Consider the following 27,680-nt stretch of genomic DNA (forward strand, 5'->3'; position numbering starts at 1 on the left):
TAGACGTGCAAGTGGGAGGGGTTTGAAACTCAGACACACATTTGCCTAACCATTGATGGTTTGAAACTGACCGCAAATACAATGCTGAGAGATTCGCATGGAGGGGGAGGAGAGGGGAGAGATTTGCGTGAGTGGGGTAAGGATGGGTTCGCATGGTTGGGGAGGAGATTTGCACAATAGGGGAAAGAATGAACCTCGGGGGAGAAGAGCTTCTCAAAGTTAAGGATCACATGCGTTGCATTTTGATTTAAAAAGAAAAAAGAAATTCTATGCTGGCTATTAGAGTGTATGGTGTAAGACTGCGAACATAATTTCTCATTTCAGTGAACCTAATCTATTTCAACTTAGTTTTGTATCCTCAGCCCTACATAATATGATACTTTTCACAATTAAAAAAAAAAAAAAAACCCATTCACAAACAATTGAACCACACTACTCACTTTCAACAACAACAAAAATAAAAGGAACTAAAAAAGAATGTACTTTTTGAAAAAAATTAAAACTAAAATTTTTAAAAATAGTATGCTAATAAAGATATTTTATAAAAATAAATCTATAAAATGATAAATTTCATATGAGAAGTTAGATTGTTTTATTAAAAAAAAAGGAATTTATATAAATTTAAATTACATTCATTTATAAATTTATTTATATAGAATATGTGATAAAACATTTCTCTTTCTGTAAACCCAATTTAACGGTAATTTTGGAAATAAAATGATAATTTTATGGGTATTATCGTCATGAGCGGGTAAAGTATAATTAGGGGGGCAAAAACACTTTTAACGCGTAAAAAGCAAATAGCTCTTCCCAGAGCGATTAGACCGAGGGGAGAGCGACACGGAGAAATTGAGGGGGCGAAACCCTTGAATGATTGCCCTCTCCGTCTCCTATCCGAACCTCCACCGCCAATACCTCCGTAGCGTTGTTATCAGCATCATCACCAACATCCAAAACTGATTTTGTCGATTCTTTTTTTGGGTATAATCACATGATATCTCGTTCTCTTTCTCCATCACAAATCTCGGTCTTTGATGCGACGGTTGAATGCCCGTGCAAGGGTCCATTCCAAACGTAAGGCCGACATAGTTATGGATCCGATTAAGCTCCAAATAAGACCCGGAGCTCGGTCCAATCTCTTCTCTCGCAATTCCAGTTCCAAGCACAGAAAATCCAGTTTATTCATTTTCGCTTTGATTTCCATATCTTTCGCTTTGTTACTTTGTTATTTATTGGTTTTCGGAAGAAGCTCGCGGAATTCCGTGAAGAGAAAGTACGGGATTGTCATCGACGGAGGGAGTACCGGGACTCGGATCCACGTGATCGAGTACCGGGTCGAGAATGGAAATACGATATATGATTTCGGGAAGGACGGGTTGGCTTCGATGCGGGTGAACCCGGGGCTCTCGGCGTTCGCCGAGGATTCGCATGGGGCAGGTGGGTCGCTGAACGAGCTCCTGGAGTTTGGGAAGGGAAGGGTCCCGAAGGAGCTTTGGGGGCAGACTGAGATTCGGCTCATGGCGACAGCGGGGCTCCGGTTGCTCGAATCGGATCTGCGGGATCGGATTATGGAGTCGTGCAGGCGAGTGCTCCGGTCCTCTGTGTTTAAGTTTCGGGACGAGTGGGCTTCCATTATTACCGGTGTGCCATTCTTCTTTTTCTTCTTTTGTTTGTCTCCTGTACTGCGTCACTATCTCGATTTTGTTTTGCTTGTGGTTTTAGTATTTAAGAAATGGAGAACTGTTTTAAATGTGGTTCTGTCAGGCGCTGATGAAGGGATATATGCTTGGGTTGTTGCAAACTATGCCCTTGGGACTCTTGGAGGTGATCCTCTGCAGACAACTGGGATTATTGAACTTGGTGGCGCTTCTGCTCAGGTTTAGTTCTTTTCTCTCTGCATCTAATTTTTTTTCATGATTTGGAATGCCGATCACAAAATCATGTCCCATACCAACTTGCCACTCCACCACAATATAACTAAGAGTTCTACAAAAAACAAGTTGGATGTGTTGGGTTTCCGTTCCAATGCAGTATGTATCTACTGCCGATCCTTCCCAGCAGCTATGTTTCGTTTTTGGAAAACGTGATTAGCTAATATCTTTGAGTAATCTAGCTCTACAGGGCAAGAGTATTTAATTTTTATCCATTTGCTCAATATATGTGTTTTGTTCTCGATAATCTATTTGATGTCCTATCAAGAGCTGTGCGCATTGAAAAGTTCATTGATTTGTTTCCATCCAGTACTTCATACTAGAACCATTTAGAATGCTGGAACGCAAAACTTGCAGCAACTCCATTTCATGCCTTGACTAGTTAGTTAGTTATATATGTATCACATTGTAGCGTGGCGCTTCTGAAATGAATTTCACTTACTTTGATTGGATTTTTTGAAGTTGAGAACATTGAATCTGAGATTGCTACTTAGAATATCTTGTTTGATCTGATTACAGGTTACCTTTGTTTCAAGTGAATCAATGCCACCTGAGTTCTCACATTCTGTTAGATTTGGGAATATCACATATAATCTCTACAGCCACAGTTTTCTTCATTTTGGCCAGGTAGGTGTTCATTTCAATCTGTATTGTTTAATTCAAAACGTTTTGCCAACTTTTTCTTCGAGAAGTTTACTTTTTCCTTGGGAAGTTCACTTGGAGAAGAAAAATGTTCCATATGAGTTGATTCAGGTCCATAACCATGGGTTCTTGTAACAATGACCAATGAGGCCCTATGGATTAATATTACATAAAAGAATTTAGTTGCAGTTAACTTTTTTATATAAGTAATCAAAGATTTTATGAAAAATTAGCATAACCCAAGTACACATGATTATACAAAATAAGCACCTGATTAGAAATAGAAAAAAAAATACCTGATTAAAAATGAAAAAAAAATACAAGGAAATCATGAAAAATCAGCCCATTAAATCTGTAGCAGCTGCGATCTGCAAAATTTCTCTCAGTCCTTTGCCTCCAAATGTTCCCCAAGTAGGCAGATAGGGACCATCTACACTCTTGCAATTCATGAACTGTCATGAAGCCCTCTCTTTAATTTTTTTTTTTTTTTGATAAGTAAATGAATTATATTATCAAAGAATAGGCAAAAGCCTGATACAATGTTTAGTTGCCATAGCTAGGTATGATCAATGGATCTAACTTGCAAAGAGGTCTCCTATCCTTCTAGCATAACCCAAGCGAGCCCAACTCTAATTAATTGTGATTAATCTTGTTGTAAGAGGGGCATATGGTGTGGGAGTGTGGAATTCATTCGGAATGGATTGGGGGGATGGGGGGAGATTCTCCAGAAATTTAAGATTTGAGGTGGGTAGGGGTACCTGGATCAGATTTTGGCATGATTTATGGTGCAGAGATGATGCTCTGAAGAATGTCTTCCCTTCTCTTTTCAGAATTGCTTTGGATAAAGGTGCCTCTGTTGCTGATTATATAGATAATTCTACTGGTTTTCATCAGTGGTCAGTGAGATTTACTAGAGCTGTCCAGGATTGGGAGGTGGGGGACATCACTGATTTTTTCAGCATGTTATACGCTCTCAATATAAATTCAGGATGGGAGGAGGTTGCTTTGGATTCATCCTGGAAATAAGAACTTTTTCGGTTAGATCTTTATACAAGGTTACGTTGACTCATTCTTCTACTGATTTTCCTTGGAAAAGTATTGGAGAAGCAAAGTGCCTCTCAAGGTGGCTTTCTTTGGTTGGTTGGCTTCTCATGGGAAAATTCTAACTATTGATAAGCCAAGAAAGCTCAGTATTGTTGTAATGGATTGTTGCTTTATGTGCAAAAGGTGTGGAGAATCGGCGGATCACCATCTTCTCCATTATGATGTGGTTAAGGCTATATGGGATGAGGTTTTTGTTAGGCTTGGCATTGCTTGGGTGATGCCCAAGAGGGTGGTGAATCTTTTGGCTTGTTGGAGAGGAATTCAGGGCAATCAACAAATTGCGGCTGTTTGGAAGATGGTGCCTTTATGCCTTATGCGGTGTTTGGAATGAGAGGAATGAACTTTGTTTTGACAATAGAGATCGTTTGGTGGGAGGGATTAGATATTTTTTCTTTCATAAGTTTCTACTTTGGGCCTGGGCTATTGTATTGGATGGGACTAATTTTAATGACTTGAATGCTTTTTTTTTTTTTTTTTTCAGCTTTTAGCTTGTAATTAGGTGTCTTTCTCTTGTATACTTCTTGTATATAGGGCTGTAAATGAACTAGTCTGTTCGATAGCCCGCTCGGTACTCGATCGGTTAAATTCGAATCGAACTCGACTCGTGAAAAAAAAAAGCTCGCTCGTGAAAACAAATACCTGCTCGATTTGTAAATGACACATACCCGACAAAACTTGACTCGACTCGGTTAAGGCTCGTTTATGCTCGAGTCGACTCGTTAGCTCGACTTGATTAAAACTCATTCATATATTGATAAATATCTATATACACCTATGCATGTATATATGTATTAGCTAATAATATAAGCATACGACTTTTATAATTAAATATATAATATATATTCTAATTACTTATGTCTATATAGTGAATATACTTCATAGGTATATTTTATAATTTGTATAATAATTAGTCGATAAAATTTAATAATTTCATATAATAGTATATGGGAACCATATATGAAATAGATATATGCTATCATATTAAGTGTATGTATTTATAATATATGTAGGCATATAATATATTGTTATTTTGGATAAATATTAACTAGTTAGATATTAATTATTTATAAATTTTTTAAAATTTTATAATTTAATAGAGGTTCTACTTGTTAGTTGTATAAATTCGATATTAGTTCTTTTTTTATTTATTTATTTAATTTATTAATTATTAATGTTCGAGCTCGAGCTCGGCTTGACTCGAACTCGTTTGTGGTTCGAGCTCGAGCTCGAGTTGAGATTTTAACTTATTGAGTCAAGCTCGAACAAAGATTTAAAAAAAATCTCAGGCTCGAGTTCGAGTATTTTGAGTTGAGTCGAGCTTGGCAAGCTAAAAACCAGCTCGGCTTGGCTCGATTACAGCCCTACTTGTATACTTGGGCTATGGCTAATTATGTGGATTAATAAATTTCTCTTATTAAAAAAAAAAAAAACTTATTGTAAATGTTTAGAAGTTTGGCATTTTGATTTTATCTAAGGTGATACAATATAATTTAGAGCATTTTTAATGTGTGCTTTTTTTTTGCAGAATGTTGCCTTTGACTCATTGAGGGAAGCACTTGTTTTAGGAGACTTGAACTTAGGTAAATATGCATGCTTTTTTCTGCATTATGGTTTTGGTACGGTAGTTTCTGGGGAAGTTTTTGAATGTTCTTATTATGCCTTGAACTTGGGTTGTCTGAGTGAAACGAATTGTGCTTTTTTGTTGTGATTCTTGCAAAGATTGAAATTTCGTATCCTGTCAGATACCTATTTGTGAGATTATTCTATAGGCTCTTAATTTTCAGAGGGGGCTATTGGTCGATTGTAATTGATTTCCATGGCATGTCTTTTCATGAATTCTTTGTATTTCTAAACTAGCACGCCTAGGCATTGCCATTGTATATGTCCTGTATACTTGGGCATATGCCTTCTCTTTTGATCAATAAAATTTTGTTTACCAATCAAAAAAATTTTTCTAGAGGGGGCCAGGTTTCAAATATCAATGATGAGGTTTGAATAATTGTTGTTCCACATGTTTGGCTATTTGTTCCAAAATGTCACAATGGCCCGTGAGTAAAGTTCCTGTGATTATTTTTGTAAATCACGCATAGTTCCTTCTACTAGTTAGTGGTCTCTTATTATGTAATTTCAATCCTGGCAATTAGAAGGTATTTAAAATAAATAATGAATTGAATGGGGGCACTTTTAAGATGTCATAGGAGGTGAAACAGCTTGTTGTGGCAGAAGTAAAATTTGTACTTAAAAATGGGATTGGCTGAAAAAATGTTATTTATCTTCTGACACAGTGAATGTGCTGGATATATTCTTCTGATTGTATTTTTCTTGGTGATTTCATTAAGAGACATTTCTGCTTCTAATATAGATCAACTCAAGTAAATGAAGTCTTTATGGAAAATGCTTAATCAAAAGTGAAATGATGGATACTATTTCCTTGCTGGGATTTTTAATGGTGTTGAATTAGTTCAGGATTTTTTTTTATAGTTACTGTGAAACACATTGGACCTTTAGAATGGTCATGAAACATCCAAAGATGGTTTGAGGTCAGCAGATCTGAGTATGGTATACAAAAGGGTGTCATTATGGCAGCTGTGCTTTGGTTATGTCAATTCTTAAACTGCCTCTGCTTATGACATGGTCACCTTATAGTTTTTTTAGGAAGTTGGCATGATTAAATAGCACTGAGGTGGAAAACCACTCTTTTCTTAAACTAATGCACCCCCCCCCCCCCCCCCCCCCCTCTCTCCCCTCTCTCCTTTCCAAAAAAAAAAAAAAGAAAAGAAGTTTCTTTGGTAGACCATATGTAATCATTACCATTATACCAGTATTACTGTTTTCTGTCTTTTATTGTTGTTTGCTACATCTGTGTTATCTGGGTAAGGGGCATAATTACATAATGCCTCATGGTTTGTGGTGAGAAATTCTTTTTCATTTATTCTGACGTCAGTTTCATTGATGTAGTTACTGAGTCTCTTGAAAAGAGAATCTTGATTGATCCTTGTACCCCTAAAGGGTACTCACATAGTGTGGAGTCGTGGAAGCTTTCTCCAGGTTCATTGGACACGAAGAATAGATATTTGGCTACTCTTCAATCTAAAGGGAACTTTTCAGAATGCAGAAATGCTGCATTAATGTTGTTACAAAAAGGAAAAGGTTACCAATCAGGACAGTATTGTTAAATTCAGTTTCATGGAATTATCTTCATTATTTTAGAGTAATGAGCGTAAATACATTTCTTTATGTGAATGCAGAGAAATGCTCCTATCAGAGTTGCCACATAGGATCAACTTTCATACCTAAACTTCAGGGAAAGTTTTTGGCAACAGAAAATTTCTTCTATACTTCAAAGGTATTTATCCATTTTTTTCGTGACTTCTATATGCATCCATCTGGATGAATGAATAATAATACTCTTTAAGATTCTTTTCAAGTTTACATGCTTTTCTGATTTTTTTTTTTTTTTCTTTTTGTTGGTTTCCCTTTGGTTAGTTCTTTGACTTGGCTCCAAGATCATTTCTTTCTGAGCTGATGATGGCTGGACAACAATTCTGTGGAGAAGATTGGTTGAAGTTGAAGACGAAATACCGTTCACTTAAGGAGGAAGATTTACTGCAGTATTGCTTCTCTTCAGCCTATATTGTGGCCCTACTTCATGACAGTCTTGGGGTTTCTTTCAATGATGAAAGGTATATCCTTGTGCTATCATTTTGGCATATTGTGTTCCTTTAATAACCCACTATTTGTATCGAATTTGATCATGTCAATCCACAAGATGGCACGGTGTGTGCCATTTACATATGATTAGTCTTCAGTCCATTTTCTTAGGAGATCTGATTGCCAACATCTCCTGTAGGCCCTCTTTATAGCCACAACGATGAGATCACGGTTCTCGCATCACTTATTTTTTTGTAGAAAGCTCCACCAGCTGAGCAACGCATCACATCAGCTCTATTGCCATGTGGTGCACCCAGACCTTCCATGTTCCAAGTTGAACAGGATCAGTTGATTCCCTACATGGGTCTTGCTGGGGCTAGGGCAGTTGGTACAATCTTTGTGGCAAGGGTCAGCATGTTACTAGCCTCTTTTCCCCCCTACCTTTTTTTATATAAAGCTTCCCACACTTTTTCAATCACAAACTGTATTTTTGTGTGCGATGATGTTTTAATGTGAAGTCTACTTGTGCTCAAATTTCTTTTTAAACACTTTATTCCATTGGGCAATTGTAATAGATTTTAATAGTCTGAATATCCATGAATTTCTAGAAACAACTACTAATCATGCCTAGTTTTCGCTCTTGCATATGTCCAATGTGCATGGGTTATGCCTATCTTTCTCATCAATAAAATTTTTGTTTACCTATAAAGAAAAAGGTCTACATGTGCGCATTTGTGTGCATATATAAAGCTGTATGTTTGCTGTAGGTTGATCTTATTGATTGGAATTACTGTTGAACAGGATTGGGGTTTCAAATCAGGTTGGAAATATTCCGCTTGACTGGGCTTTAGGAGCCTTCATTCTGCAGAGCACAGCTAAATTAGATTTGGAGCATGCTCACTGGATCGCTAACATTATAAGAATTGACTCACCCACACTGCTCATGATAATTGCTATCTTTCTAGTTTTGATGTTCACGGCATGGTCTGTATCAAAGTGGAGAAAGCCCCAATTGAAGACAATTTATGATCTGGAGAAAGGACGGTATATAGTCACCCGTGTCAACAGAGAATGATCACTTATACACAGGGAAGCTCAACCTAATCGCTGGTTTCACAGATCAGGAAGAAGAAGCTGCGTAATCACAAAACTTTTAAGTTATTTTATGCTTCTTCGGTTTATGCTGAAAGTTACCCTCTCAAGGCTTCCATGTCGATGGAACATGTATACGTGGAAATTGGTAAAAATATCAGATTCCCATTTTGTAATTATCGGGAATGAAAACCTCAAAAAAGAAAAAATCTCTCATATGTCAGCCATCATTTAGTCTATTAGGTTAGGTTAAAATGTGGGGTTGGTTGGATGTGGGGAGCTATATTCTTTGTGGGGGAGTAGAGATGCTGTTCCTTTAATGCCCTATGAAATTTATTCTTTTACTCAATATTATATATGAATGTACGGTTAATTATCTTTCATTTTTCGTGTGGGGTTTCGAGTGGATTATCAACTCTGCAATTGCAACAGTTTACAATCAGTCTCTGTTTGAATATTTGTTTCTTTTATTTTTATTTTTTGGCTGTTAATTTTTCACATCAATGCAGAACAGCTGGGACTTGATTAAGCATTTTTTTTTGTAAATTATGAATCGTTTAATTCTTGTGGGGAAATTGTAACTGGTGCAGCCTCCCATTGGGCATCTTCTAAACTGATGACTTTATCCAATTCATGTGTATGACAAGATCCTTGTTCACGACAATTCATCCTTCCTGTAACTTGATTATCACATGAATGAATTGCCACAAACCCTTATTTAGGGTGATATTCAAGCTAGGTCACATGATTTGGCTGAAGCTAGTAGTTAGGGGTGTAAATGTCCCAAGTTTGAGTGAGTAGCAAGTAGGTCGTGTTATGTTTATTTAATTTTTATTTGAATAGGAGTCGAACTTGGCGTTATTATCGAATATATTTTATATTTATGAACACTTCATTTATTTACTAAATGAGCATGAATGGATTGTGTATATTTTGGTATAATCTATTTACAAATTTTTAACAAATCAATTTTGGAGTTTTGTAAATATTTCTAAACTAGCACCACAGCCACTAGGAGTGTAAACCGAAGGCACGGTGCAGTTTCAGTGTCCAAAATCGAAACTACATTGATAGTATTTTTGAATTATGATGTCGACTGAAATCGACCTATAGGGAGGGAGAGAACCAGCTGAAATCTTACTGTTGGTGTTGATTGGTTCGACGGTCAATTCATCAGTGATTAACCCATCCCCAAATAATCAAATTCACATCACAATCTCACAACAAATCAGCACAAATTTCACAAAAGATTCAAAAATGCATAACAAATAAATTCAAAAATCACAAATGAAAACAAACAAACAAACGGAGTTGAGAGAAGCTTGGTGTTGTGTAGTTTTAAGGTATGGAGTGTAGCGACGATGAGGGGGGTTTGCAGGGCTAGGGGCCCGCAGCTTTATTTTTGTGGGGTCTGGGAATCGAGAGGGAGTTTGGACAGTGGGACTTGGGAGTTGGGACTCTGGGAGTAATAGGAGGGACAACAAGGGTCGAGAGGAATAGGAAGAAGAAGAAGAAGAAGAAGAAGAAGAAGAGAGTGCAGGCGGGGAGAGGAGGGACTTAAAGGTTATTAAACCCTACTTCGAAATGCTTTTTTTTTTTATATTTATTTATATAAAATTCATGTTCAAAACGACGCTGTTTCACTCTATTAAGTGAAACAATGTCGTTCTATATATAAGAAAAAAAAACTTATATATATCATCAGTTGGGTTGGTGGTTTGACAGTGATTCAAACAGGGACTGAATAAGCTAATGTCGGTTTGAGAAAATATTTGCCGCCAATTGACCTGTTGTTCATCAGTTTTGGCTAGTTCCTGACTCCGGCGATTGGTTCCTATACATCCCTAACAGCCACCGATGATGGCTCTTGAGAGATTCTCCTGATTAGTGCATTTTTTTTTTCTTTTCTTTTTTTCATATAATTTTTTAATCAACTTTAACATTTTAAATAAAATCACAACGTTATCAAAAAAAAAAAAAAAATACTTCATTGATCACTAATTACTAAACAAAAATAAAAATTTTTAAAAAATAAACATTTTCATCAGGAGCTAAAGCATTTTCCATATTTATATATATAAGTTGAATTGGGTTTTGTACAAATTGTATCATTTAATATTCAATTCTAATTTTGCGTTCAAGTATAGGTCATTAAATAATTAATTAAATAAAATTAGATTCAATTTGTCCAAATTAGTAATAGTATGATTTTCTTTTATCTATTTATTGATATTGCTATGTGATATAATAACTCAAATGCAAGAATTCTATACTCTAGAAGATTCTATAAAATTCTTGATAATTCTATAACATGAATATAATCATATTTCGGATATATAGATTTTTAGACTGTTACATTTCTAGAAATAAAAAACATGCTAACCAAAAAAAAAAAAAAAAAAGGATGAAGTTGGGTCAACATTTTGGCCTGAAAATAAATAAAAGAAAGCTGGTGATTGCCATGTAAAAACTAAGCACATAAAACAATCAGAAGGAAGGACTGACCAATTCACAATGACTGGTTCCATGAAAGTGAGAGCAATTTGTACATAAAGTCTACTTTGGCGTCTCGCTGATAGTCGTGTGCCTCATTTACTTCCCAACTTTAAAATGACTATGGTTTAGGGAATGTGGACCAGACTTCAGTCTTTTTTATAGCGCTTCCATTTTGGCATTTAATTCATGAGTTTTGTTATATATAAATACAGTTACACACTAATCTGTATATTAATACTGATTTATTCATATTTAAAATTTAAATTAACATTATTTTCAATAAAATCTACTTTTTGACTAATCACATCACATTAGTGTACAAATTAATGCACAATTATACATGCAACTATATTTTTCCTTAATTCATTGCCATCACAACCACTGTAGAGATGATCTGTTTGAGCATCACTCTCTCTCTCTCCCTCTCTCTCTCTTTTCAACTAAATGCAACAAATTTGAGTCAATTCATTTATATAGGACTCAATTCTCTACAGCCGGGGCTTGTCTTGAAAAAAAAAGAAAAAAGAAAAAAAATCCTGCAAATATGAAATTGAGAATCCAAAAAAGAAAAAGATAGAGACATTATTGTTATTATTATTATTATTATTATTATTATTATTATTGTCTTTGGTTATACAAATTAATTCTTTTAGAGAAAATTACATATAAAAAAATGCAAGTGATCGGTTGATACCTAATCCCAAGATTTAAAAGCCTTTGTTGGTTGGAAAACAGAAGAGGGCAATTGCCAATTGGTGGGGGAGAATCCGGCTCTGGTCGGTGAGAGTGGCATGATCTATTTATTCCTAAAACACACAACTCCATAATACGAAATTAGTAGATTTAAATTTAATGTTAATAAACTCATATCAAAATGAGTTAACCCATTAAGACACTATTTATAAACGGGTTAACTCGCTTAACTGGAAATTATTACATTTTAAACATTTAGATTTTATTACAAAATTATTATTTTATTATTATTGAGTTAAAATATTGATAGTTTTCAATATACTTATATTTTTATTGTTGATATTGTAATTATGAATTTACACTCATATTTTTATTGTAGGATTTCTAATATTGGTTCTATTATTTGTTAAATTGACAAATATTGATATTTTTTGTAAATAGGTAGTCTTATGTTTTTTAAAAGATATTGTGACTAATAAATATAGATTTTAAATTTTACATGAAATGATATTAATTAGATCAAATGAATTATGCGTGTTAGTTTAACCTATTTATATGAAACAGATTTAAAGGACTTGTATCATATTGACCTATTTCTAATTCATTATTAAATAGGTCAAAATAAATGACAAGATATTAATCGTTATCTAAATTGGTCGAGTTATGATTTGAAAGTTTGACAGGTTTAATTTAATGGGTCAAGTTCGAATTGATCTATATAGTCAAATGTCATGACTTAACATTACACAAACATGATTTGAAAAAGCAAATTTCCATCCATATTCCTAAACCAAAAAAAAAAAAAAAAAACATTTCAACTTACCCGAATATCATAAAGAAATTTGTGGTAATGTACACCCTATATATGGTTACCACTTAAAAGGTGTTAGTGCATGTTTAGAATTATGGTAGGGAATTTAGCTTTTAGCTTAATGCTTATAGTTATAGAGTTTAAATAATAAGTGCTACTATTAAAAAAGTTATTTACTGTTTCAAAATCATATATCTAAAATGCTTTCAAATATGTTATATTTGTTTAGAAATAAATTAAAAAAATATTTTTTGAAGTATAAATAATATAAAAAGTCATTTGATTTTTTAAAGATTACGACCATATTCTTGATAGAAATTAAATTTTAAAATTAAAAAAAAAAACAAAAATAACCTAATAGAATTTTCAATCCTAGTAACTTATTCATAGGAGGAAACTTAGAGTTAAAAAAAAAAAAAAAAAAAAAAAAAAAAAAAAAAAAAAAAAAAAAAAAAAAAAGAGTTTTGTTACTAATCATCCTCACACACCACATACCATTTTTTTAAAATTCTTTTTATTTTTTTTATTTTATTCTTCTTAAACTAATTAAGTTATTCTACTTATCATCTATATGCTACATATTTAGTAAGAGAAAAAAATAAAAAAATAAAAAATTATGTATGATTTGTGGTGCGTGAAGATGATGAGTAGAATTTTTTTTTAAAAAATAACTACAATACTTTATATAACAAAAACTAGTTTTTGACTAATGCTAGATACATTCATAAGATATATAAGTCTAAAAAAAAATAGAGTCTACAATAAAATTTTAACGTGTATCTCAAATTTATCAACTCTTTTCAAAGGAATGTGAAGAACTTACCCATTATAAAACTGCAAAAATCATTTCTGCAAGTTTTTATATCGATCAACTATGATGTAGCTATAACAACGAACTACTCTGTGAGTGCGGTAATATGTAGAAATCACACAAGACGTACGCTGCACGGCTAGACAAGGAAATGTCACACCACAAAGGCCACCAAAGGGGAAGCTCTTGCAACATTTCTGGCATTCTTGTAATCTTATAGCAATATAATATCTAGATTGTAACTTCAATGTCCACATCTTTGATAAAATGGATATTATCATCTCATTTCATTGGAATGGAAGCACTCATTTTTATTTGCTTATTCCCTACACCTCACCTTCCACCATGGAAAGGACGCCCTTTCAATAACAAGCTATGGTGTATCTACTTATTTTTCAAGAATATATATATATATATATATATATTTTATTAAACTCTTTTGAAGTTTCTACTAATTTCTATTAATGTTGATGGATAATAACTAATGAAATTATCCATTTCTGATTTCTAACTAAATAATACAACACGTGATTATTTACAAAAAAAATAAATAATAATAATCTCATTAATGTATGATAAAAGACCATTACCATTAATATTAACGTAAATATGATTTTTCAATTCCCTCTTACCAAAAACCTATAATTATCCTTAAAATTTTCCAAATATAAATAAATATCCTCATAAAAACATAAGAGTAATAAAAGATATAGTGCTAGAGTGTGCAAAATTTATATCCTCCTAAAAAAATAAAATTTATTATTAAATTTTTTTTTTTATATAATTTTCAAATTTAACTATTTTTATAAAAAATTATCTTATATATATATATATATAGAGTTACTTTAATGTATTTTTTATTTTACATATTTTTTATTTACTCTATTAATATGGTTAATTAAAATAATTATTTTATATTAAAAAAATATATACAAAAATCTGCACTTACCACGCAAATATCATTTCAGTCGACATAATGCGCCGTTGACGACAATCGATAATGGGCCCGGGTCCGACTTGTGGGGGAGGTGGGAAAGTCGTTTACGCGGCAATCTGCACGTGAAATGACAGAATTAGCCTCGAGGCCGTTGGAGTAGGAAACCCGGTTGACGATCGGGGAACCCGAGACCAAAGACCACCCCAACCTACTATAAATAAATAAATAAATAGCCCTACTTTTGGCAAAATTCCAAGCCAGACTCGTCGACTGGTAGGAAAACCCGGAGCAATTTCTCTCTTTCAGGTTAGATATCTGCCATCAGGATTTTTCTCTCATTTTCCACCTTTCTAATTTTCTCGGAAACCTCTGGATCCCTGCTGCCTTCAACAGCGCGATCAAGGGGTTTCCCTGCTGCCTGGCCTCTTCAATTTCGCAAACATTTTTTCTTTTGGGGTTCATTTTTCGGGTTTTTTAAAAATTTTATTTAATTTCAGGTTTCAGATTTTGAAGGCAGGGTCGTGTTGATTTGTTAAGTTTCTCGGAGATATTGTGGTGATTCCGTCGGGAAAAATGAGTGATCACTTGGTGTTGTACGTGGACCGTCTGATTCGGCCGTCGGCGATAGAGCCGGTGACTGAGCACCCGGCCGAGGTTCCTTCTGGCCCGCGAGAGGGCGGCCCAGGCGCTGAATCTGCCGGACCGTCGTGTTCGGTGGATGAGAATGAGAGGGTTGTGCACAGTGAGAGCTCGGATGAGGAGGAACCGCTGATTCAAATGGCGGAGTGCCGTATATGCCAAGAGGAGGATAGCGTCGAGAACTTGGAGACCCCTTGTGCTTGTAGTGGCAGCCTCAAGGTATGATCTTTAAATCCCATTTCGCCAACGTTATCAAATCGGACCTATTTGAACCTATTTGCGTGTGTCGCGTCTTGTTTAGATATGTGCTACCAAATTGTGTGATATGAAGTATGCTTCGTTGATAATTGTAGTATTAATAATTATCTGGAAAAAAATGTAGGATTGAAGAATTTCATGACCTTTTGCTATGTATAATGTCTTAGAATAGGTGCATGTTTGTTGACGACGAATTCCTATGTGTTAATGTTTTCCGACCAACCATACAAGTTTTCAGTTGAAGTGGTATACCGTTGTGAAAACCTGTATGGTTGGTTTGAATTAAAAATGGTGTTTATATAAAAAGAGAAGGAAAAGGGTCGCATCGTGGGAATGAATTTTCTTTAAAGGAGACTGAGACGAATAACAAAGATATATATACTTTTTAAAAGAATCAAAGGCACGTTAACTATCTGTATTTAAAGCTACTTTAAAAACTGTATTTAAAGCTTTTTAATGTATCATATCCATTGGGCTGTTGTAGAGTGGCTCCATGGGGCTTGATAGGTTTGGTAGTTATGTCCTCTCACCATGAGATTACTTACGACAAGTAATGACAGTTCAACTTTGTTTGGAATTAGCCATGTTTTGCTATGCTGCACAACACAACCTCTCTGGAAGTTGGTGACGGTAAAGCCAATATCAGTAGCTAAAAGAGTCTTTTTCCAAGGTGTCATGCTATCATCACCTGTAACAGAAAAGTCAGTCTTCATGCAGTTAATGATTATCTTGCATTTGATAACACTGGGTTAAGTACCATTCTTGTTTATCACTGGTCTAGATTTCTGGTAGCTTGTGTCATTATTCAAGATCGGCAATGATTAACTCAAAACAATGGCTACTAAATAGATTTCCTTTTTTTGAGAATTATTTCGGTGGACCACTGTTGTTAGGGATGACGAGTCACATATTTTGGTATCAAAATGGAAATTTTTTCTTAAGATGCTTTAACAATGGAAACTACTAGAAACTGCTCTAGGAAGTGACGTATCTTGTTCTTTTTATCTAATCTTTCTTTTCCTACCATACAGTGAAGTGAAATTAATATGATATATCCTTATTTTTAAAAAATTTCCCTGATATGCTATTGACTTCATATGTTTGTCAGTATGCGCATAGAAAGTGTGTTCAACATTGGTGCAATGAGAAAGGAGATATAACATGTGAGATCTGTCATCAGGTATGCTTTTTAAATCTAGTAATTAATGTTTTGTGCCATTTCGTAAGCGGTATACATCTTATGTTAAGTTACTTTTCTAAGACATATGATCCTCATGAGTGCTAGTATACTTGCTCCATGTGAATTATTTGTAAACGAGAAAGCCACAGTTTTCATATAATAATTTACTTTGGCTATGTGATGGGTGATATTTGGAGCATGAGTTGAACCACTGGGTTCCTGTTTTTTTAGGACAAATATAGTTGAACTGAAATAGAAACCATGTGTGAAACCCATTGTACATGGGATTCATAGAAATTTTACAGAATGGCCTCAGATTTTGTAATTGTTATGTTCATTGCTTATGTACATTTTCCTTCAGGTAATTAGGCTTCCTATCAATCACCCAAAAAAAGTTGGCTTCATATCTGTTTCCTTGAACATGTTTTTTCTATTAAACTGTATGTGGCATGCTTTGGAATTAATTTTGCTGCAAGGTTTATCATTAAAATCTTGTAGTTTATATTTAAATGCTCTCCATTGTTGATGGCACCCTGTTTATGTGCAGCCTTACCAACCTGGTTATACTGCTCCACCTCCTCCTCCCCACTCTGAAGAAACTGCGATCAATATTGGGCAAGTTAAATCTTCCTTCTTATTTGTTTCCAGTTGTTTAAATACATACCTTAGCGATTTTATTATTATGCATTGCATAGATGTCAATTTGAATCTGTCTGCTGAAATCTTTTGTGGTGCTCCTTCTTGCAGTGGAGGTTGGACAATCTCTGGAACTCCTTTGGATCTTGGCGATCCTCGCATCTTGGCAATTGCAGAAGCAGAACGTCATTTTTTGGAAGCTGAATATGATGAGTATGCAGATTCAAATGCTAGTGGAGCTGCGTTTTGCCGTTCAGTTGCACTAATTGTAAGCCCGTGAACTATAAATTCTTGACTGAAAAGCATATGCAGAAGTCTATTATTCATCGGAAAAAACACATGCACACACACATCTGCATAATAACTGCACTTTCGTGCAGTCATGCCAATATCTCATTGGTCATAGACACGCTATTGGTCAAAGCGTGTATTAAATTTCAAAAATTCTATATACAATCACTTTTAGGTACTCTTTGCGTACTCCACTAATGTGATTGGTTGCGTCACTTTTTTTAATATAAAATAATTGCTTTGGCCAATCACATCAGTAGAGTGCACAAGGAGTACGCAAACGTAACTGTATGTAGCAGAACTCATTAAATTTAAGCTCTTATTGATATTTAATATTTGATGGAAGATAGGTGTGTGAAAATGAAAAAAACCATGATTGCATTCTGTGATTTTTAAGCCCTTGAAGGTGTTTCCACTGTCGATGGGTTAAAAAACTTCTTCCCATTACTGTTGGGTTTCTGTTTTTGTTAGTAAGTAAATACCAGTAAATGAGTGCTAGGGTTGTAATCCAAGTACATAGGATGACAAAGGAGGACACCTGGCATTACTGTTAGTTCTTTATAAATGAAATTGAAAAGTTGAAGAAAATAAGAGAGTATTTTCCATTCCTCAGAATTCCATGCATTTAAGCTCTTGATTTGCTGTATTTGGCAGTTAATGGCCCTTCTGCTCTTGCGGCATGCATTGAGCATCACAGATCCTGATGCAGAAGATGACGCGTCTACTTTTTTCTCTGTAAGTGCAGTTTGAACATGAAGTTTTTTTGATTTAATGTCCTGTGTCCCGCCAGCACTATTTATTTTAAAGATAATTCAGCGGGTAAGGAAGCTGAATTTAGTTGATGTTCTGCAGCTCTTCTTGCTTCGAGCTGCTGGGTTTCTATTGCCCTGCTACATAATGGCTTGGGCCATCAGTATTTTGCAGCGTCGACGTCAAAGACAGGTCAGCCTTGACTTTATTTCCACTCTTAATTGTAATCTCTTTTAATTGTGTCATCCATTTTTTATTATCAGTAAATAAGGATTTTATTGATGTCATCTATTATTTTAGCCAAATCAACCTTTATTTTCTCTCTCTCTCTCTCTCTCTCTCTCTCTCTCTCTCTCTCTCTCTCTCTCTCTCTCTCTCTCTCTCTCCAACTAATTTTGCCGTCTACAACCACCTGCAATGAATATAAATAGATTTTACATTTGATAATCAGAACACGTACAATTATACTTACTTTTGTAATTAAATTGGGATTTATTTTCTGAAGTTTACTATGGTGATTTTGTGAGACAGGAGGCTGCAACGATGGCAGCAAACCAAATTGCTTTCGTGCTACAACCCGGGCAACGTGGGGGTTTGCAATTTGCAATAGCATCAGGACCCACAGTGGCTTCACACCAGGAAACCGTTTAATTTGAATGTAGTTGCACCAACACTTCCATGGTTTTATGTGTCCTACTGAGAGAGTGATTTGGCAGAAATTAGTGAAAAATAAATACCGTATGTTTCATTTATCTAGAGATTTAAAAGAACCAAAAAAATCAAGGTTATGTCTGTGGTTAATACTGTTGTGGCTTGTTGAAGAGCCATGATGTCTCCTTATTATGTTTTCTCATGTAATGTATATAGGAATTTCGCAGTCCTCAGTTTGAGCACCTTGATGCACCAGATTTGTTATCTGGAATGTGCTGTCTTGTTCACATAAACAAGGGTTGTAACCCATTTAGTCAATGATTATTCTTCGTTTTTTTTTCCCCCCCCTTTTTTAATAATCTGTCCCTTTGTGTGATGTCGGAGCTTCAAGAAATTTCTCTCTGGGTTTTTTGTTTTGGTTTTTTCTATCTATCAATTGATGTCACAATATTTGATGTTCCGGCAAATAATAGAAGCTTGCTTTCTTATTGGTCAGGATATCTTTTACTTTTGATGTCAGTCACCATAGATGCAGCCGTTAAGTAGCATATAGAACTATCTTTATGGTTGCTTTACGAAAAAATCTATTATTTATCTCATCATTTTCTTATCATCCCATGATATGACATTAAATGATAGGTTTATAAGTGAAATATAATAAATAATTTTTAATCATCTAATGTCACATTATGAGATGATAAGAATAATGATGATAATTGGAATGATGAGTAGCATTATTCATAATTAGGAAATTTGCCATCCATTTTTCTTCCCTACTTTTTCTTTCTCCCACTCTTCCGAACAACTTTTGTCTGTGGCCATTGACAATGTGCATGCATCTTACCTTGTACGGAGTCTGTCATATATACGCCACATTGGGGATAAATTAGGAGTGTCACATATTGTCATAGACTGTAACATTTGAAGATAAATTAGGAGAAAACTTCACAGTTTTTAGCACATTATTGAACATGACCACCATCGTTCAACAGTTGGAGGAGGATAATCATGATTGCTGCTACCTTCATTTCAAATATTGAGACTAGGCAGAAGATGTGAGAAAGGATGATAAAGATGGATATATATATATATATATACTTGTGATGAAGTGGCAAAGCATATATTCTCACTAGTCTTGATGTGACTGTGATTCGAGGAGAACAATCTCAAAAGTAGCTCGAAGAACATCTCTTTAACATATAGTTTGATTACATTCTGTTTGTTGCTCCCACTTTTATCTTTGCTTTTCAAATAATAAATGGTCACCAATACATCTATCTGTTTTTTGTTTTCTTGTTCTTTTTTTTTTTTTTTTGTCTACCACTCCCGTCTCCCGGAATATGTAAATGCTGGTGCATGAACTTGGATTAAGGTCCTCTAATTTTACCTGCTGGAATCTTTAGATCCCAATCATTGCTTTCAAATTCCATGGTATAGCTTTCACCACATCACCATTTATCACGATTTCAATAGCGGCGGTATAGCATGACCCACGATGCTACTACCTACATAAACGTTCAAATTCAATTACATATTCTTCGTAATCAAAAAACAAACTTTGGAAAAAGCAATGGAACAGGGAATTGTTCAAAGAGGGTAATGATCTGTAACAAATACCAAACTACATTTGCTTTATCTTCTTTTACTTGCTTTGTTATGCTCCTTTTCCTCTCTTTTCTTTGGTGGCTCAGTCAGTAGACCATATGGATGAGAGTCATTGCACTTAGGACAGTTAAGGGTGTGGGGCTACACCTTATGAGATCATCAGGTTTACAACAAAATTAACAAAAAGCTACAACTTTAAGACTAAACTCGAGCATCTACAGAGCCACTAATTGTTATCTTAATATTTTGGTGCTGATAAAATTATAAGAGGGCGTGGGATCCACCTAATTATTGAAGATTCTAATGGTAATAGACTTCAAAAGCAAAATATGAAAAAAATAATATAATAAAGGGTATCTAATGAGTACTCCAGTCATCAAGATTAACATGGTACATAAAGCCGTACCCCAAACTAAGTAAAAAGGCCCCACCTAGCATTTATTTATTTCCTTATATGGCAAAGGCTTGAAGCTGAAGATTAGTGTTGGATTATATCCATTTCACTAGGAGCCACCCAAGATCAGTGCATTCAGCACACGTCCTTATAATTTGAACTTTGATAAACCTTCCATATAATGTGTAGGTCAAGAAATCAATATCAATCTTGCAAGAAGAATAAGTTTTTTTTATGTCTAATGTCAAAAGTACCAATATTGAAATAGGATGTACAAAGATCAGTTTGGTTTCATGGAGATTGATGGGGAATTCGCGTGGTTTTCGAATTCTCTCTTAAATGTACAGATGGACTACAGTTCACACAAGTTCATGGCATCATGCATGGTGTATAAAACCCTCAAAAGAAAATTCAAACCTCGTGGAGAAAAACGTAGACCAGAAAGCAACAACTCGTCCTAAATCTTTTTACTTTAATTGGAGGATAAAAAAGCAAAGAATCAGAACATTAACAAAACACCCAAGCTGTGGTTGTATTGCTTGGACCATGACCAGTCATCCTTCATTTTAAGGCAGCAAGTAGCGTGATTTTGATAAAGTGAAGGCACTTAAGCTTTAGAATGTTCCTAGTTGCATGTGATATTGCATATGATTTTAATATGATTTCAGAAAATAAAGAAAAAGACGGTCTGCATGAATAAAAGAAGAAAAAAAAAATTACAATCCGAGAGAGAGAGAGAGAGAGAGAGAGAGAGAGAGAGAGGGAGGGAGGGAGGCTTGATGACATGTGGGTCTTATCTGAAATATTGAATGGAGGATTTAGAGCTTGGCAAGCGAAAGAAGAGCAAAGAAAAGCATAAAGAAAGACATTTAGCACAAGAAACTAAGTAGTGTAATTTTTGTTGCATGGGTAATAGAGCTTGGAATTCTAAAGTGGAGAGGAGATCTTAGAATGGCATAAAGCAAGGCTTTGTTTCTTTTGGGACCTGTACTATTCCCCCTACTTTCCCTTCCAGCTCTATTCTTTATATGATTTGGTTGCCACTGCAGCAACGTTTTGGTTTTTGGTGGCCCATGGCTTCTATATACCTGGTTAAAAAACAAAAACCTTCTTTTCTTAATAACAAAGGAACTGTTATTTACTAGAATAACCCTACATACAAATCTTCTTTTCTATGAGAATCAACTGAACCCGCGCTCCTTTCTTATTACCAAAAACATAAGTAAATAGATAAATAAACAAAAAATCATATCCCCCCATATTCATTCTGTTACCCAGGATGCGCTAGATTTACAAGTACAATTTGATGGCATCCATAGGAACATGAGCAATAACGATTAGCTTAGCAAGAAAATATCAGTCCCGGTCGCATGTACACGCAAGCATGGTCGGGTGATGTGGCAAGATGGCTGAGTCCAACAGACAGGGTTGGCCTTTCCTTGGTAGACAAAAGCATGGCAAATGATAGAGATGTAGGGGGAAAATGAAAAAAGACACTTGGCTTCTCAAGGGTATTGTTCCAACCCCTTTATTTGTCCTTGTCAGATTCTTGTATCACAGCCTTAATTTGTTTAGATTGCATTGTGAATCTAAAATTCCTTTTAAGTGTTTTGGGTCCCTCTCTGCTTTATGCTTTCAAGCTACCTTCAAATCCGTTAAGAGATATATAACAGCCTTGTCTACAGGAATGGAACACCAGAATAGAAGGTTTACAAGCTCAGACCTGCCTATTCTGCTATTATCCTAAAGAAAATAATACTTCTATTCTTCTCGTTTGTTCAAGAGAAGAAACCATGGTTTATGGTGCTCATAGAGTGTTCATACTTTTAATCTGCATTGGGTTCTTAGCAGTTCAACGAGACAAAGTTTATGGCTTGAGAAGTATAGACCTTGCCCTCAAACAAGGCCAAGAAGATTGTGAGTTAATGGCACAGAATCGTCGTGTTCTTATGGTTGTTACCATGGAGGAAATAAACACAGGGAAGACAACGGCACATGTAAACAAGAAGTTCGATCCAAATGAGTCGAGCAAACGGAGAGTGCGAAGAGGATCAGATCCTATCCACAACAGGTCTTAATATGCTCTTGTTACTCGAGTAGAAAGAGGAAGAGCACATGACATTGAAAGAAAGAATTAGCTTCTAGCAAAGAAGAGGAAACTAGAAGGTAGCAGATTCTTTCAATTTTGTCAAGCAAAATTTCATGAAGTCTGTTGGTTGGCTGGTTGGTTGGTTGGGTTTTCTTCCTTTCTTCTTTCTTTTCCCCTCCTTTTTGGTTCAAACTTGTTTTAAGAGTTCTTTGTTATAGAGAGGTGTGTACAGTCAAGCTACTAGAGGAATTTCCTAAATGGCATTCAGCGAGCATGCATCATCTCTGTAATCCAAGCTGAAATTATAATCAACGACTGACAGAAGGCAGAGATGATGGTGTAGGATCCCAAAAGAGTAACATATGTAGTTCTTTTCTTAATTTTTATTTGACAGGAAGATTATTGTTTTCGTTAGTGCTACAATATCTTGCAGATTATAGTGAAATTATTTTGTAACCGTCCAGCTCTCAAATCTTTTTAAATGTAACAAGCCTATTATTATACCTCGATTGTTTCAAACTAATATAAATATTTTTCATCTGCCCCAATAAAAGCATATGCAGCGAGATGGGAAATATTATTAATGATATCCACTCAGCATACAACTAGTGAAAAACCTTTAAACTGAAGCAAATGCATACTGCATACTGATGTATTGGGAAGTAGGAAAATCTAATTCATTATTCCTGGCTAATTTATTAGTCATTTTCTTAATGGATACTGACTAGTGCCAACAAGTGACATTAGCGACAGAAACAGAGCAGCTCTTATATTTTCTACCGTGAAAGCTTGCATCCCTCTATCATGATTTAGGTTATATAGAAATCATTATTCTTTAGGTATATGGTGTTCTTTGTAGTATTTCTCATCACAACCATATGAACTGTGTTATCAGGCCCTAGATAAAATACCTGACTACAATGGATAATGACATAAATTGGTGTAGAATCTCACATATATATGCCACAATCTCGTCTTGCTCTGAAATCTAAACTCCCACACACTTCAGAAATATTCCATAGAAAATCAAATTCATTCAAAGATAAAGAACTTTGAGCAGCCTAACATATCATCTAGTGTTGGCTTATCTCCATTGCCAGTGACCATAGCATAAGGGTAAATGGTGGTGTGTGAGACAAGCAAATTAGAGGAGGATTCTCACCAACTGCATTTCACATAAGTAGGGCGAACACATCAGCTGAAGAGTTGTTTCAACAAAAGTTTTGGAGGAAAAGGAATTTTTCTTTACGTCTTTGACAACTTACAAGGTTCTGAATAAATGTCTTGTCAATATGAAAGACCGCAAGTATAAATTCTTCTTACGTAAAAAAAAAAAAAAAAAAAAAAGAAGCACGAAAGACCATAAGCAGGAAACACATGATTGTAGGGAAATGAAATGAGCGAAATAAAGATAATAGCTTTGGCAATTATATAACAAGAATGTTCCAAGTGCATCAGAAGAAAGTGAGACATTGGGATTGGGTCAGGAGAGGGGACAGAGCTGCACTAACAGAAAAAGTAGTAGGCATGATCAGCAGAAAAATTGATCTAATGTAATTTTTTACGTTTCAAACTTTCCGTACAATTGAAGAATACTGGAGGCTGGAGCATATATCTTTACTGATTTTTTATCTGCTAATATGGGATTTTAGCTATCGCCCCCAAAGCAGACTTGACCTTGGGCAATCTTGCTAGTACTCCCAATAATACTCATCTACAAAAGAAATTTTTAAGGTGGCAAATAAAATGAAGTGCGCAAGTCTACCACACATAGATCTACTACTTCAATTCCTATCTCAAAAATAGATCATTTTTGTATCTACCTATATAAAGACAGGCGCAGATCTCTGAGTTGGAGATGTTGCGTCATTTCAAAAGGAACCACACATGATGAAAGGAACTATGCTGTTTAACGACTCATTAATATATGTGATGCCATTGAAGTATCGGCATAACAAGTGATAAGTAACATGAGAAGAAACAGCCTATTTGGAGAAGTCTCATCACCATTTCTTCTGATCACACTGATTTCCTTCATTTTGGGGAATACATTAGCAGATTATCTCGTTACCTTTACTATGAACTCCATGGTTGCAATTTCCATGCAATTTTTTTTGTCATCATGCAGAAACCAATATTAAAAAGCTCATGAGGCACAGAACAAAGGACGTTAGGCCTCGAAGCCATACCAACACAACATAAAATCTATGTCATTAGTACTTCCAAACATTTATCTTCTAACCCATGATGTTGAGCTGACATTTTTTTCTTTCCTTTTCAATGTTCACTTCCTTTTTATCTTTTTCACTTCTCGTTGGGTCTGTAAATCCAAAACCAACTAAATCCCACACAGCAGCGCCGCCGCGACAGGGGGGCCGCGGGGGGGCAGGGCATAGCAAATTAATACGAAACCAATGAGGAACAGATATAACCGGTATCTTTTTACCATTTTGATAAAAGAAAATTCAGCAACTTTGAAAAAACTGAGAACCCCATTTCCAAAAAAATGCACCCCCTCAAGTTTCAACAAGTCGCTAATTCGTGTGCACTTGATTGATCTTCAATCTGTGCACTTATTCATCATTATCACCGCTAGATTCCTCGAACACGAAGCTGATCGATCAGGCGCACTTGTACAATATATGAACTTAGGGAGAGCAATTTACCCAAGACAGCAGTGACCTTCGACCGGGAAACAAATAACGCAACCGGAGTTTAAAACGACGACGGTTGAGGGGTCAACCTTTACCAGTAGCTGTAGCAACCCAAGTATTAAGAAGTCCATATCCGTTTGTCTTCGGAGGCTTATTTATTTCGATACTCAAATGGGCCGGTGAGCCCATTAAAATCTTAGATTCAGATGGGACATTCTGGGTTGGCCCTCGTGGTTTATTTCCTATTGGATCTAATTTCGGACGTACAGAAATTATTTGTACACAGCCCGTGTTGATATCAGGTCTCATATATATTGCTTTTTGACATTTCCATCTTTTTTTCTTCCTAATTTTTTTAAGAGAATAAATTCAAAAGTTCAAAACGTATGCGGTGTAAGCGTGTAAAGATAGAGTTTAGACACCCTCCAATGGCCGTAAGACATGTCACCGTTCTAAGAATATTACAATAAAATTGGTCTCAGGTGATTTTCCCATCACTACATACCATGTATATTTTGTTTTTGTTTTCTTCTTCTTAAATTAAATGGAGTTTTTGCTTATTATCAATATACCACATATTTTGTAAGAACAAAAATTTTTAAAAAAAATTACATGTAGTCTATAATGTATGGATGATAAGTAAAATTTTTCTTTTTCCATATACTCCTCTCTCTCCTCAAGTCGCTAAAGCTGCACCCCTCAGTCTCCCTACCCTCAATCCATCACAGCCTTAGATCCTATTTGGATGTTGAGTTGAATTAAGTTTTTTATGAATAGTAATAAATTGAGATGATTAAATGAATTTTGTGAAATCCACTTAAAATGAGTTTAGATGTGTTTGGATGTTAATAAGATTTTAGATTTATTTATGTGAAGTTAAAAAATGTTGAGTCCCACGTGTAAAGAAGTTTTGAGTCAAGATGAGTTTAGTAATTTGAGAGTTGTGTGTTTGAGTATTAGATTTAGTTTAAAATTAGACTAAACTGAATTCATCTAATTTCAATTCAAATTCCAAACTTGGCCTTAAGCAAATAATTATGCAAATGCGTCCACCCCACAAACCTTAGAAAGCCACCAGTTGGCACAAAACCAAAACCCACTTCACCTATGGCTGCATCATCCATTTCCTGGCACCTTGCTGCCTTAAGTTTCTTCATTTTGTTCTTTGAATCATTGGCTACAGTTTAAGAATGATTACAAAATCGAGTACTTAAATTGATCAATGTAATGAAGTTGTATCTTTGTGGACAGGGGCGGAACTATTAAGCTCTCCCAAAATTTTTAAAATCATATGAAAATTACAATTTTGAAGGTATTTTTATAAAATAAATTATATGAAAATTAGTATTTGATCCCTTTCAAATTATTTTTTTTAACTTGTCCCCCATATCAGATTTTCTGGTTCCGGTCCTGTTTGTGGAAGATAAATACTGCTCCTGGTCAGCATTATTCTTGAGGGGAGAGACCAGGCGTGCGGCTTCAGGACATAGAGAGAGGGGGAGGAATGAGGAATATTGTATGGGATAATCACCTCATGACATGAGGCCGGTTCTATTATAATCTTTTTAGAATAATGACGTGTCCTCCGATCATTTAAATGTGTAAATCCTATCTTTATGTTCTTAACTTCTCTCTCTCTCTCTCTCTCTCTCTCTCTCTCTCTCTCTCTCTCTCTCTCTCTTTTTTTATACCAGTACTGAATGAGCGGGGGTTGGGGCTACGGGTAATCTTTCACACCATATGCTTGTTATAGGTGAAGCTTTATATTATGAGTTAATGGTACTTTGAAGTACTGCTTGAGAAAATAAAACCAATGTCGAGATGGCAAGTTTCGGTAGAACAATCTAGTACTTTAATTAAGACAATATCACCCATGTGACAATAATTCGATTATGACTTTGATTAATATATAGTATCAGAATTCTTTAATAAAAAAACAATTCCAAAGTACTCTAATTTTCTGCATACGTTGTGGTTACCACACCATATATACCTAATGGTCACGTGTTGTTTCAAGCTCTAAATTATACTTTTTTCCTTACGGGTCTGCAATTATATATATGATCATGATATTTTCTAATCATTTTAGAAAATTCTTAATTTGGTAATGACTTAAATTTAAATTTTGGTCAAACTCGTAGAAGACTTTCTAGTCCGCTTATTGGGTATTTGATTTCATGCAATTATTTGGTTTAATTTGCATATTCTACTTTTTTTTTTTTTTTTAAAGAGTATGCGACACTTAAGTTGTTGGGAATTTGGACCTCCAAATTCACCCCCCCTAGGATCTACCCTTTGCAGGAATAACAAGAAAAAAGAGAAATAATAACAACACAATAAATTTACGTGGAAACTCCAAAATAGG

General features: G+C 35.1%; 2 protein-coding genes across 5 annotated transcripts; both read left to right on the forward strand.

The window, feature by feature from the left end:
• The first annotated feature begins 780 nt into the window (after positions 1-780).
• Positions 781-8,894, forward strand: LOC122310705 (probable apyrase 6). Of its 3 annotated transcripts, XR_006242659.1 has the most exons (9): positions 781-1,641; positions 1,765-1,877; positions 2,451-2,558; positions 5,203-5,257; positions 6,636-6,827; positions 6,926-7,023; positions 7,164-7,360; positions 7,587-7,736; positions 8,130-8,273. XR_006242659.1 is itself a non-coding variant. In XM_043124818.1 (8 exons), exons 1-8 carry the CDS (start codon positions 1,035-1,037, stop codon positions 7,538-7,540), a joined length of 1,383 nt encoding a protein of 460 aa, XP_042980752.1. In that variant the 5' UTR covers positions 781-1,034; the 3' UTR covers positions 7,541-7,671. The 3 variants fall into 3 exon arrangements, 2 of the variants coding, with proteins under 2 accessions (XP_042980752.1, XP_042980751.1); XM_043124818.1 differs by lacking the exon at positions 8,130-8,273 and having other exon boundaries at positions 7,528-7,671; XM_043124817.1 differs by lacking the exon at positions 7,587-7,736 and having other exon boundaries at positions 782-1,641; positions 8,130-8,894.
• A 5,424-nt stretch (positions 8,895-14,318) lies between these two features.
• LOC122311225 lies at positions 14,319-18,915 on the forward strand. Of its 2 annotated transcripts, XM_043125676.1 has the most exons (8): positions 14,319-14,474; positions 14,666-15,026; positions 16,174-16,245; positions 16,793-16,860; positions 16,993-17,149; positions 17,827-17,907; positions 18,025-18,114; positions 18,454-18,915. In XM_043125676.1, exons 2-8 carry the CDS (start codon positions 14,742-14,744, stop codon positions 18,571-18,573), a joined length of 873 nt encoding a protein of 290 aa, XP_042981610.1. In that variant the 5' UTR covers positions 14,319-14,474; positions 14,666-14,741; the 3' UTR covers positions 18,574-18,915. The 2 variants fall into 2 exon arrangements, with proteins under 2 accessions (XP_042981610.1, XP_042981611.1); XM_043125677.1 differs by lacking the exon at positions 14,319-14,474 and having other exon boundaries at positions 14,507-15,026.
• The last annotated feature ends 8,765 nt before the right edge of the window (positions 18,916-27,680 follow it).

This window comes from Carya illinoinensis, chromosome 5, assembly GCF_018687715.1.
Source record: "Carya illinoinensis cultivar Pawnee chromosome 5, C.illinoinensisPawnee_v1, whole genome shotgun sequence".
NCBI classification, from domain to species: Eukaryota; Viridiplantae; Streptophyta; class Magnoliopsida; order Fagales; family Juglandaceae; genus Carya; species Carya illinoinensis.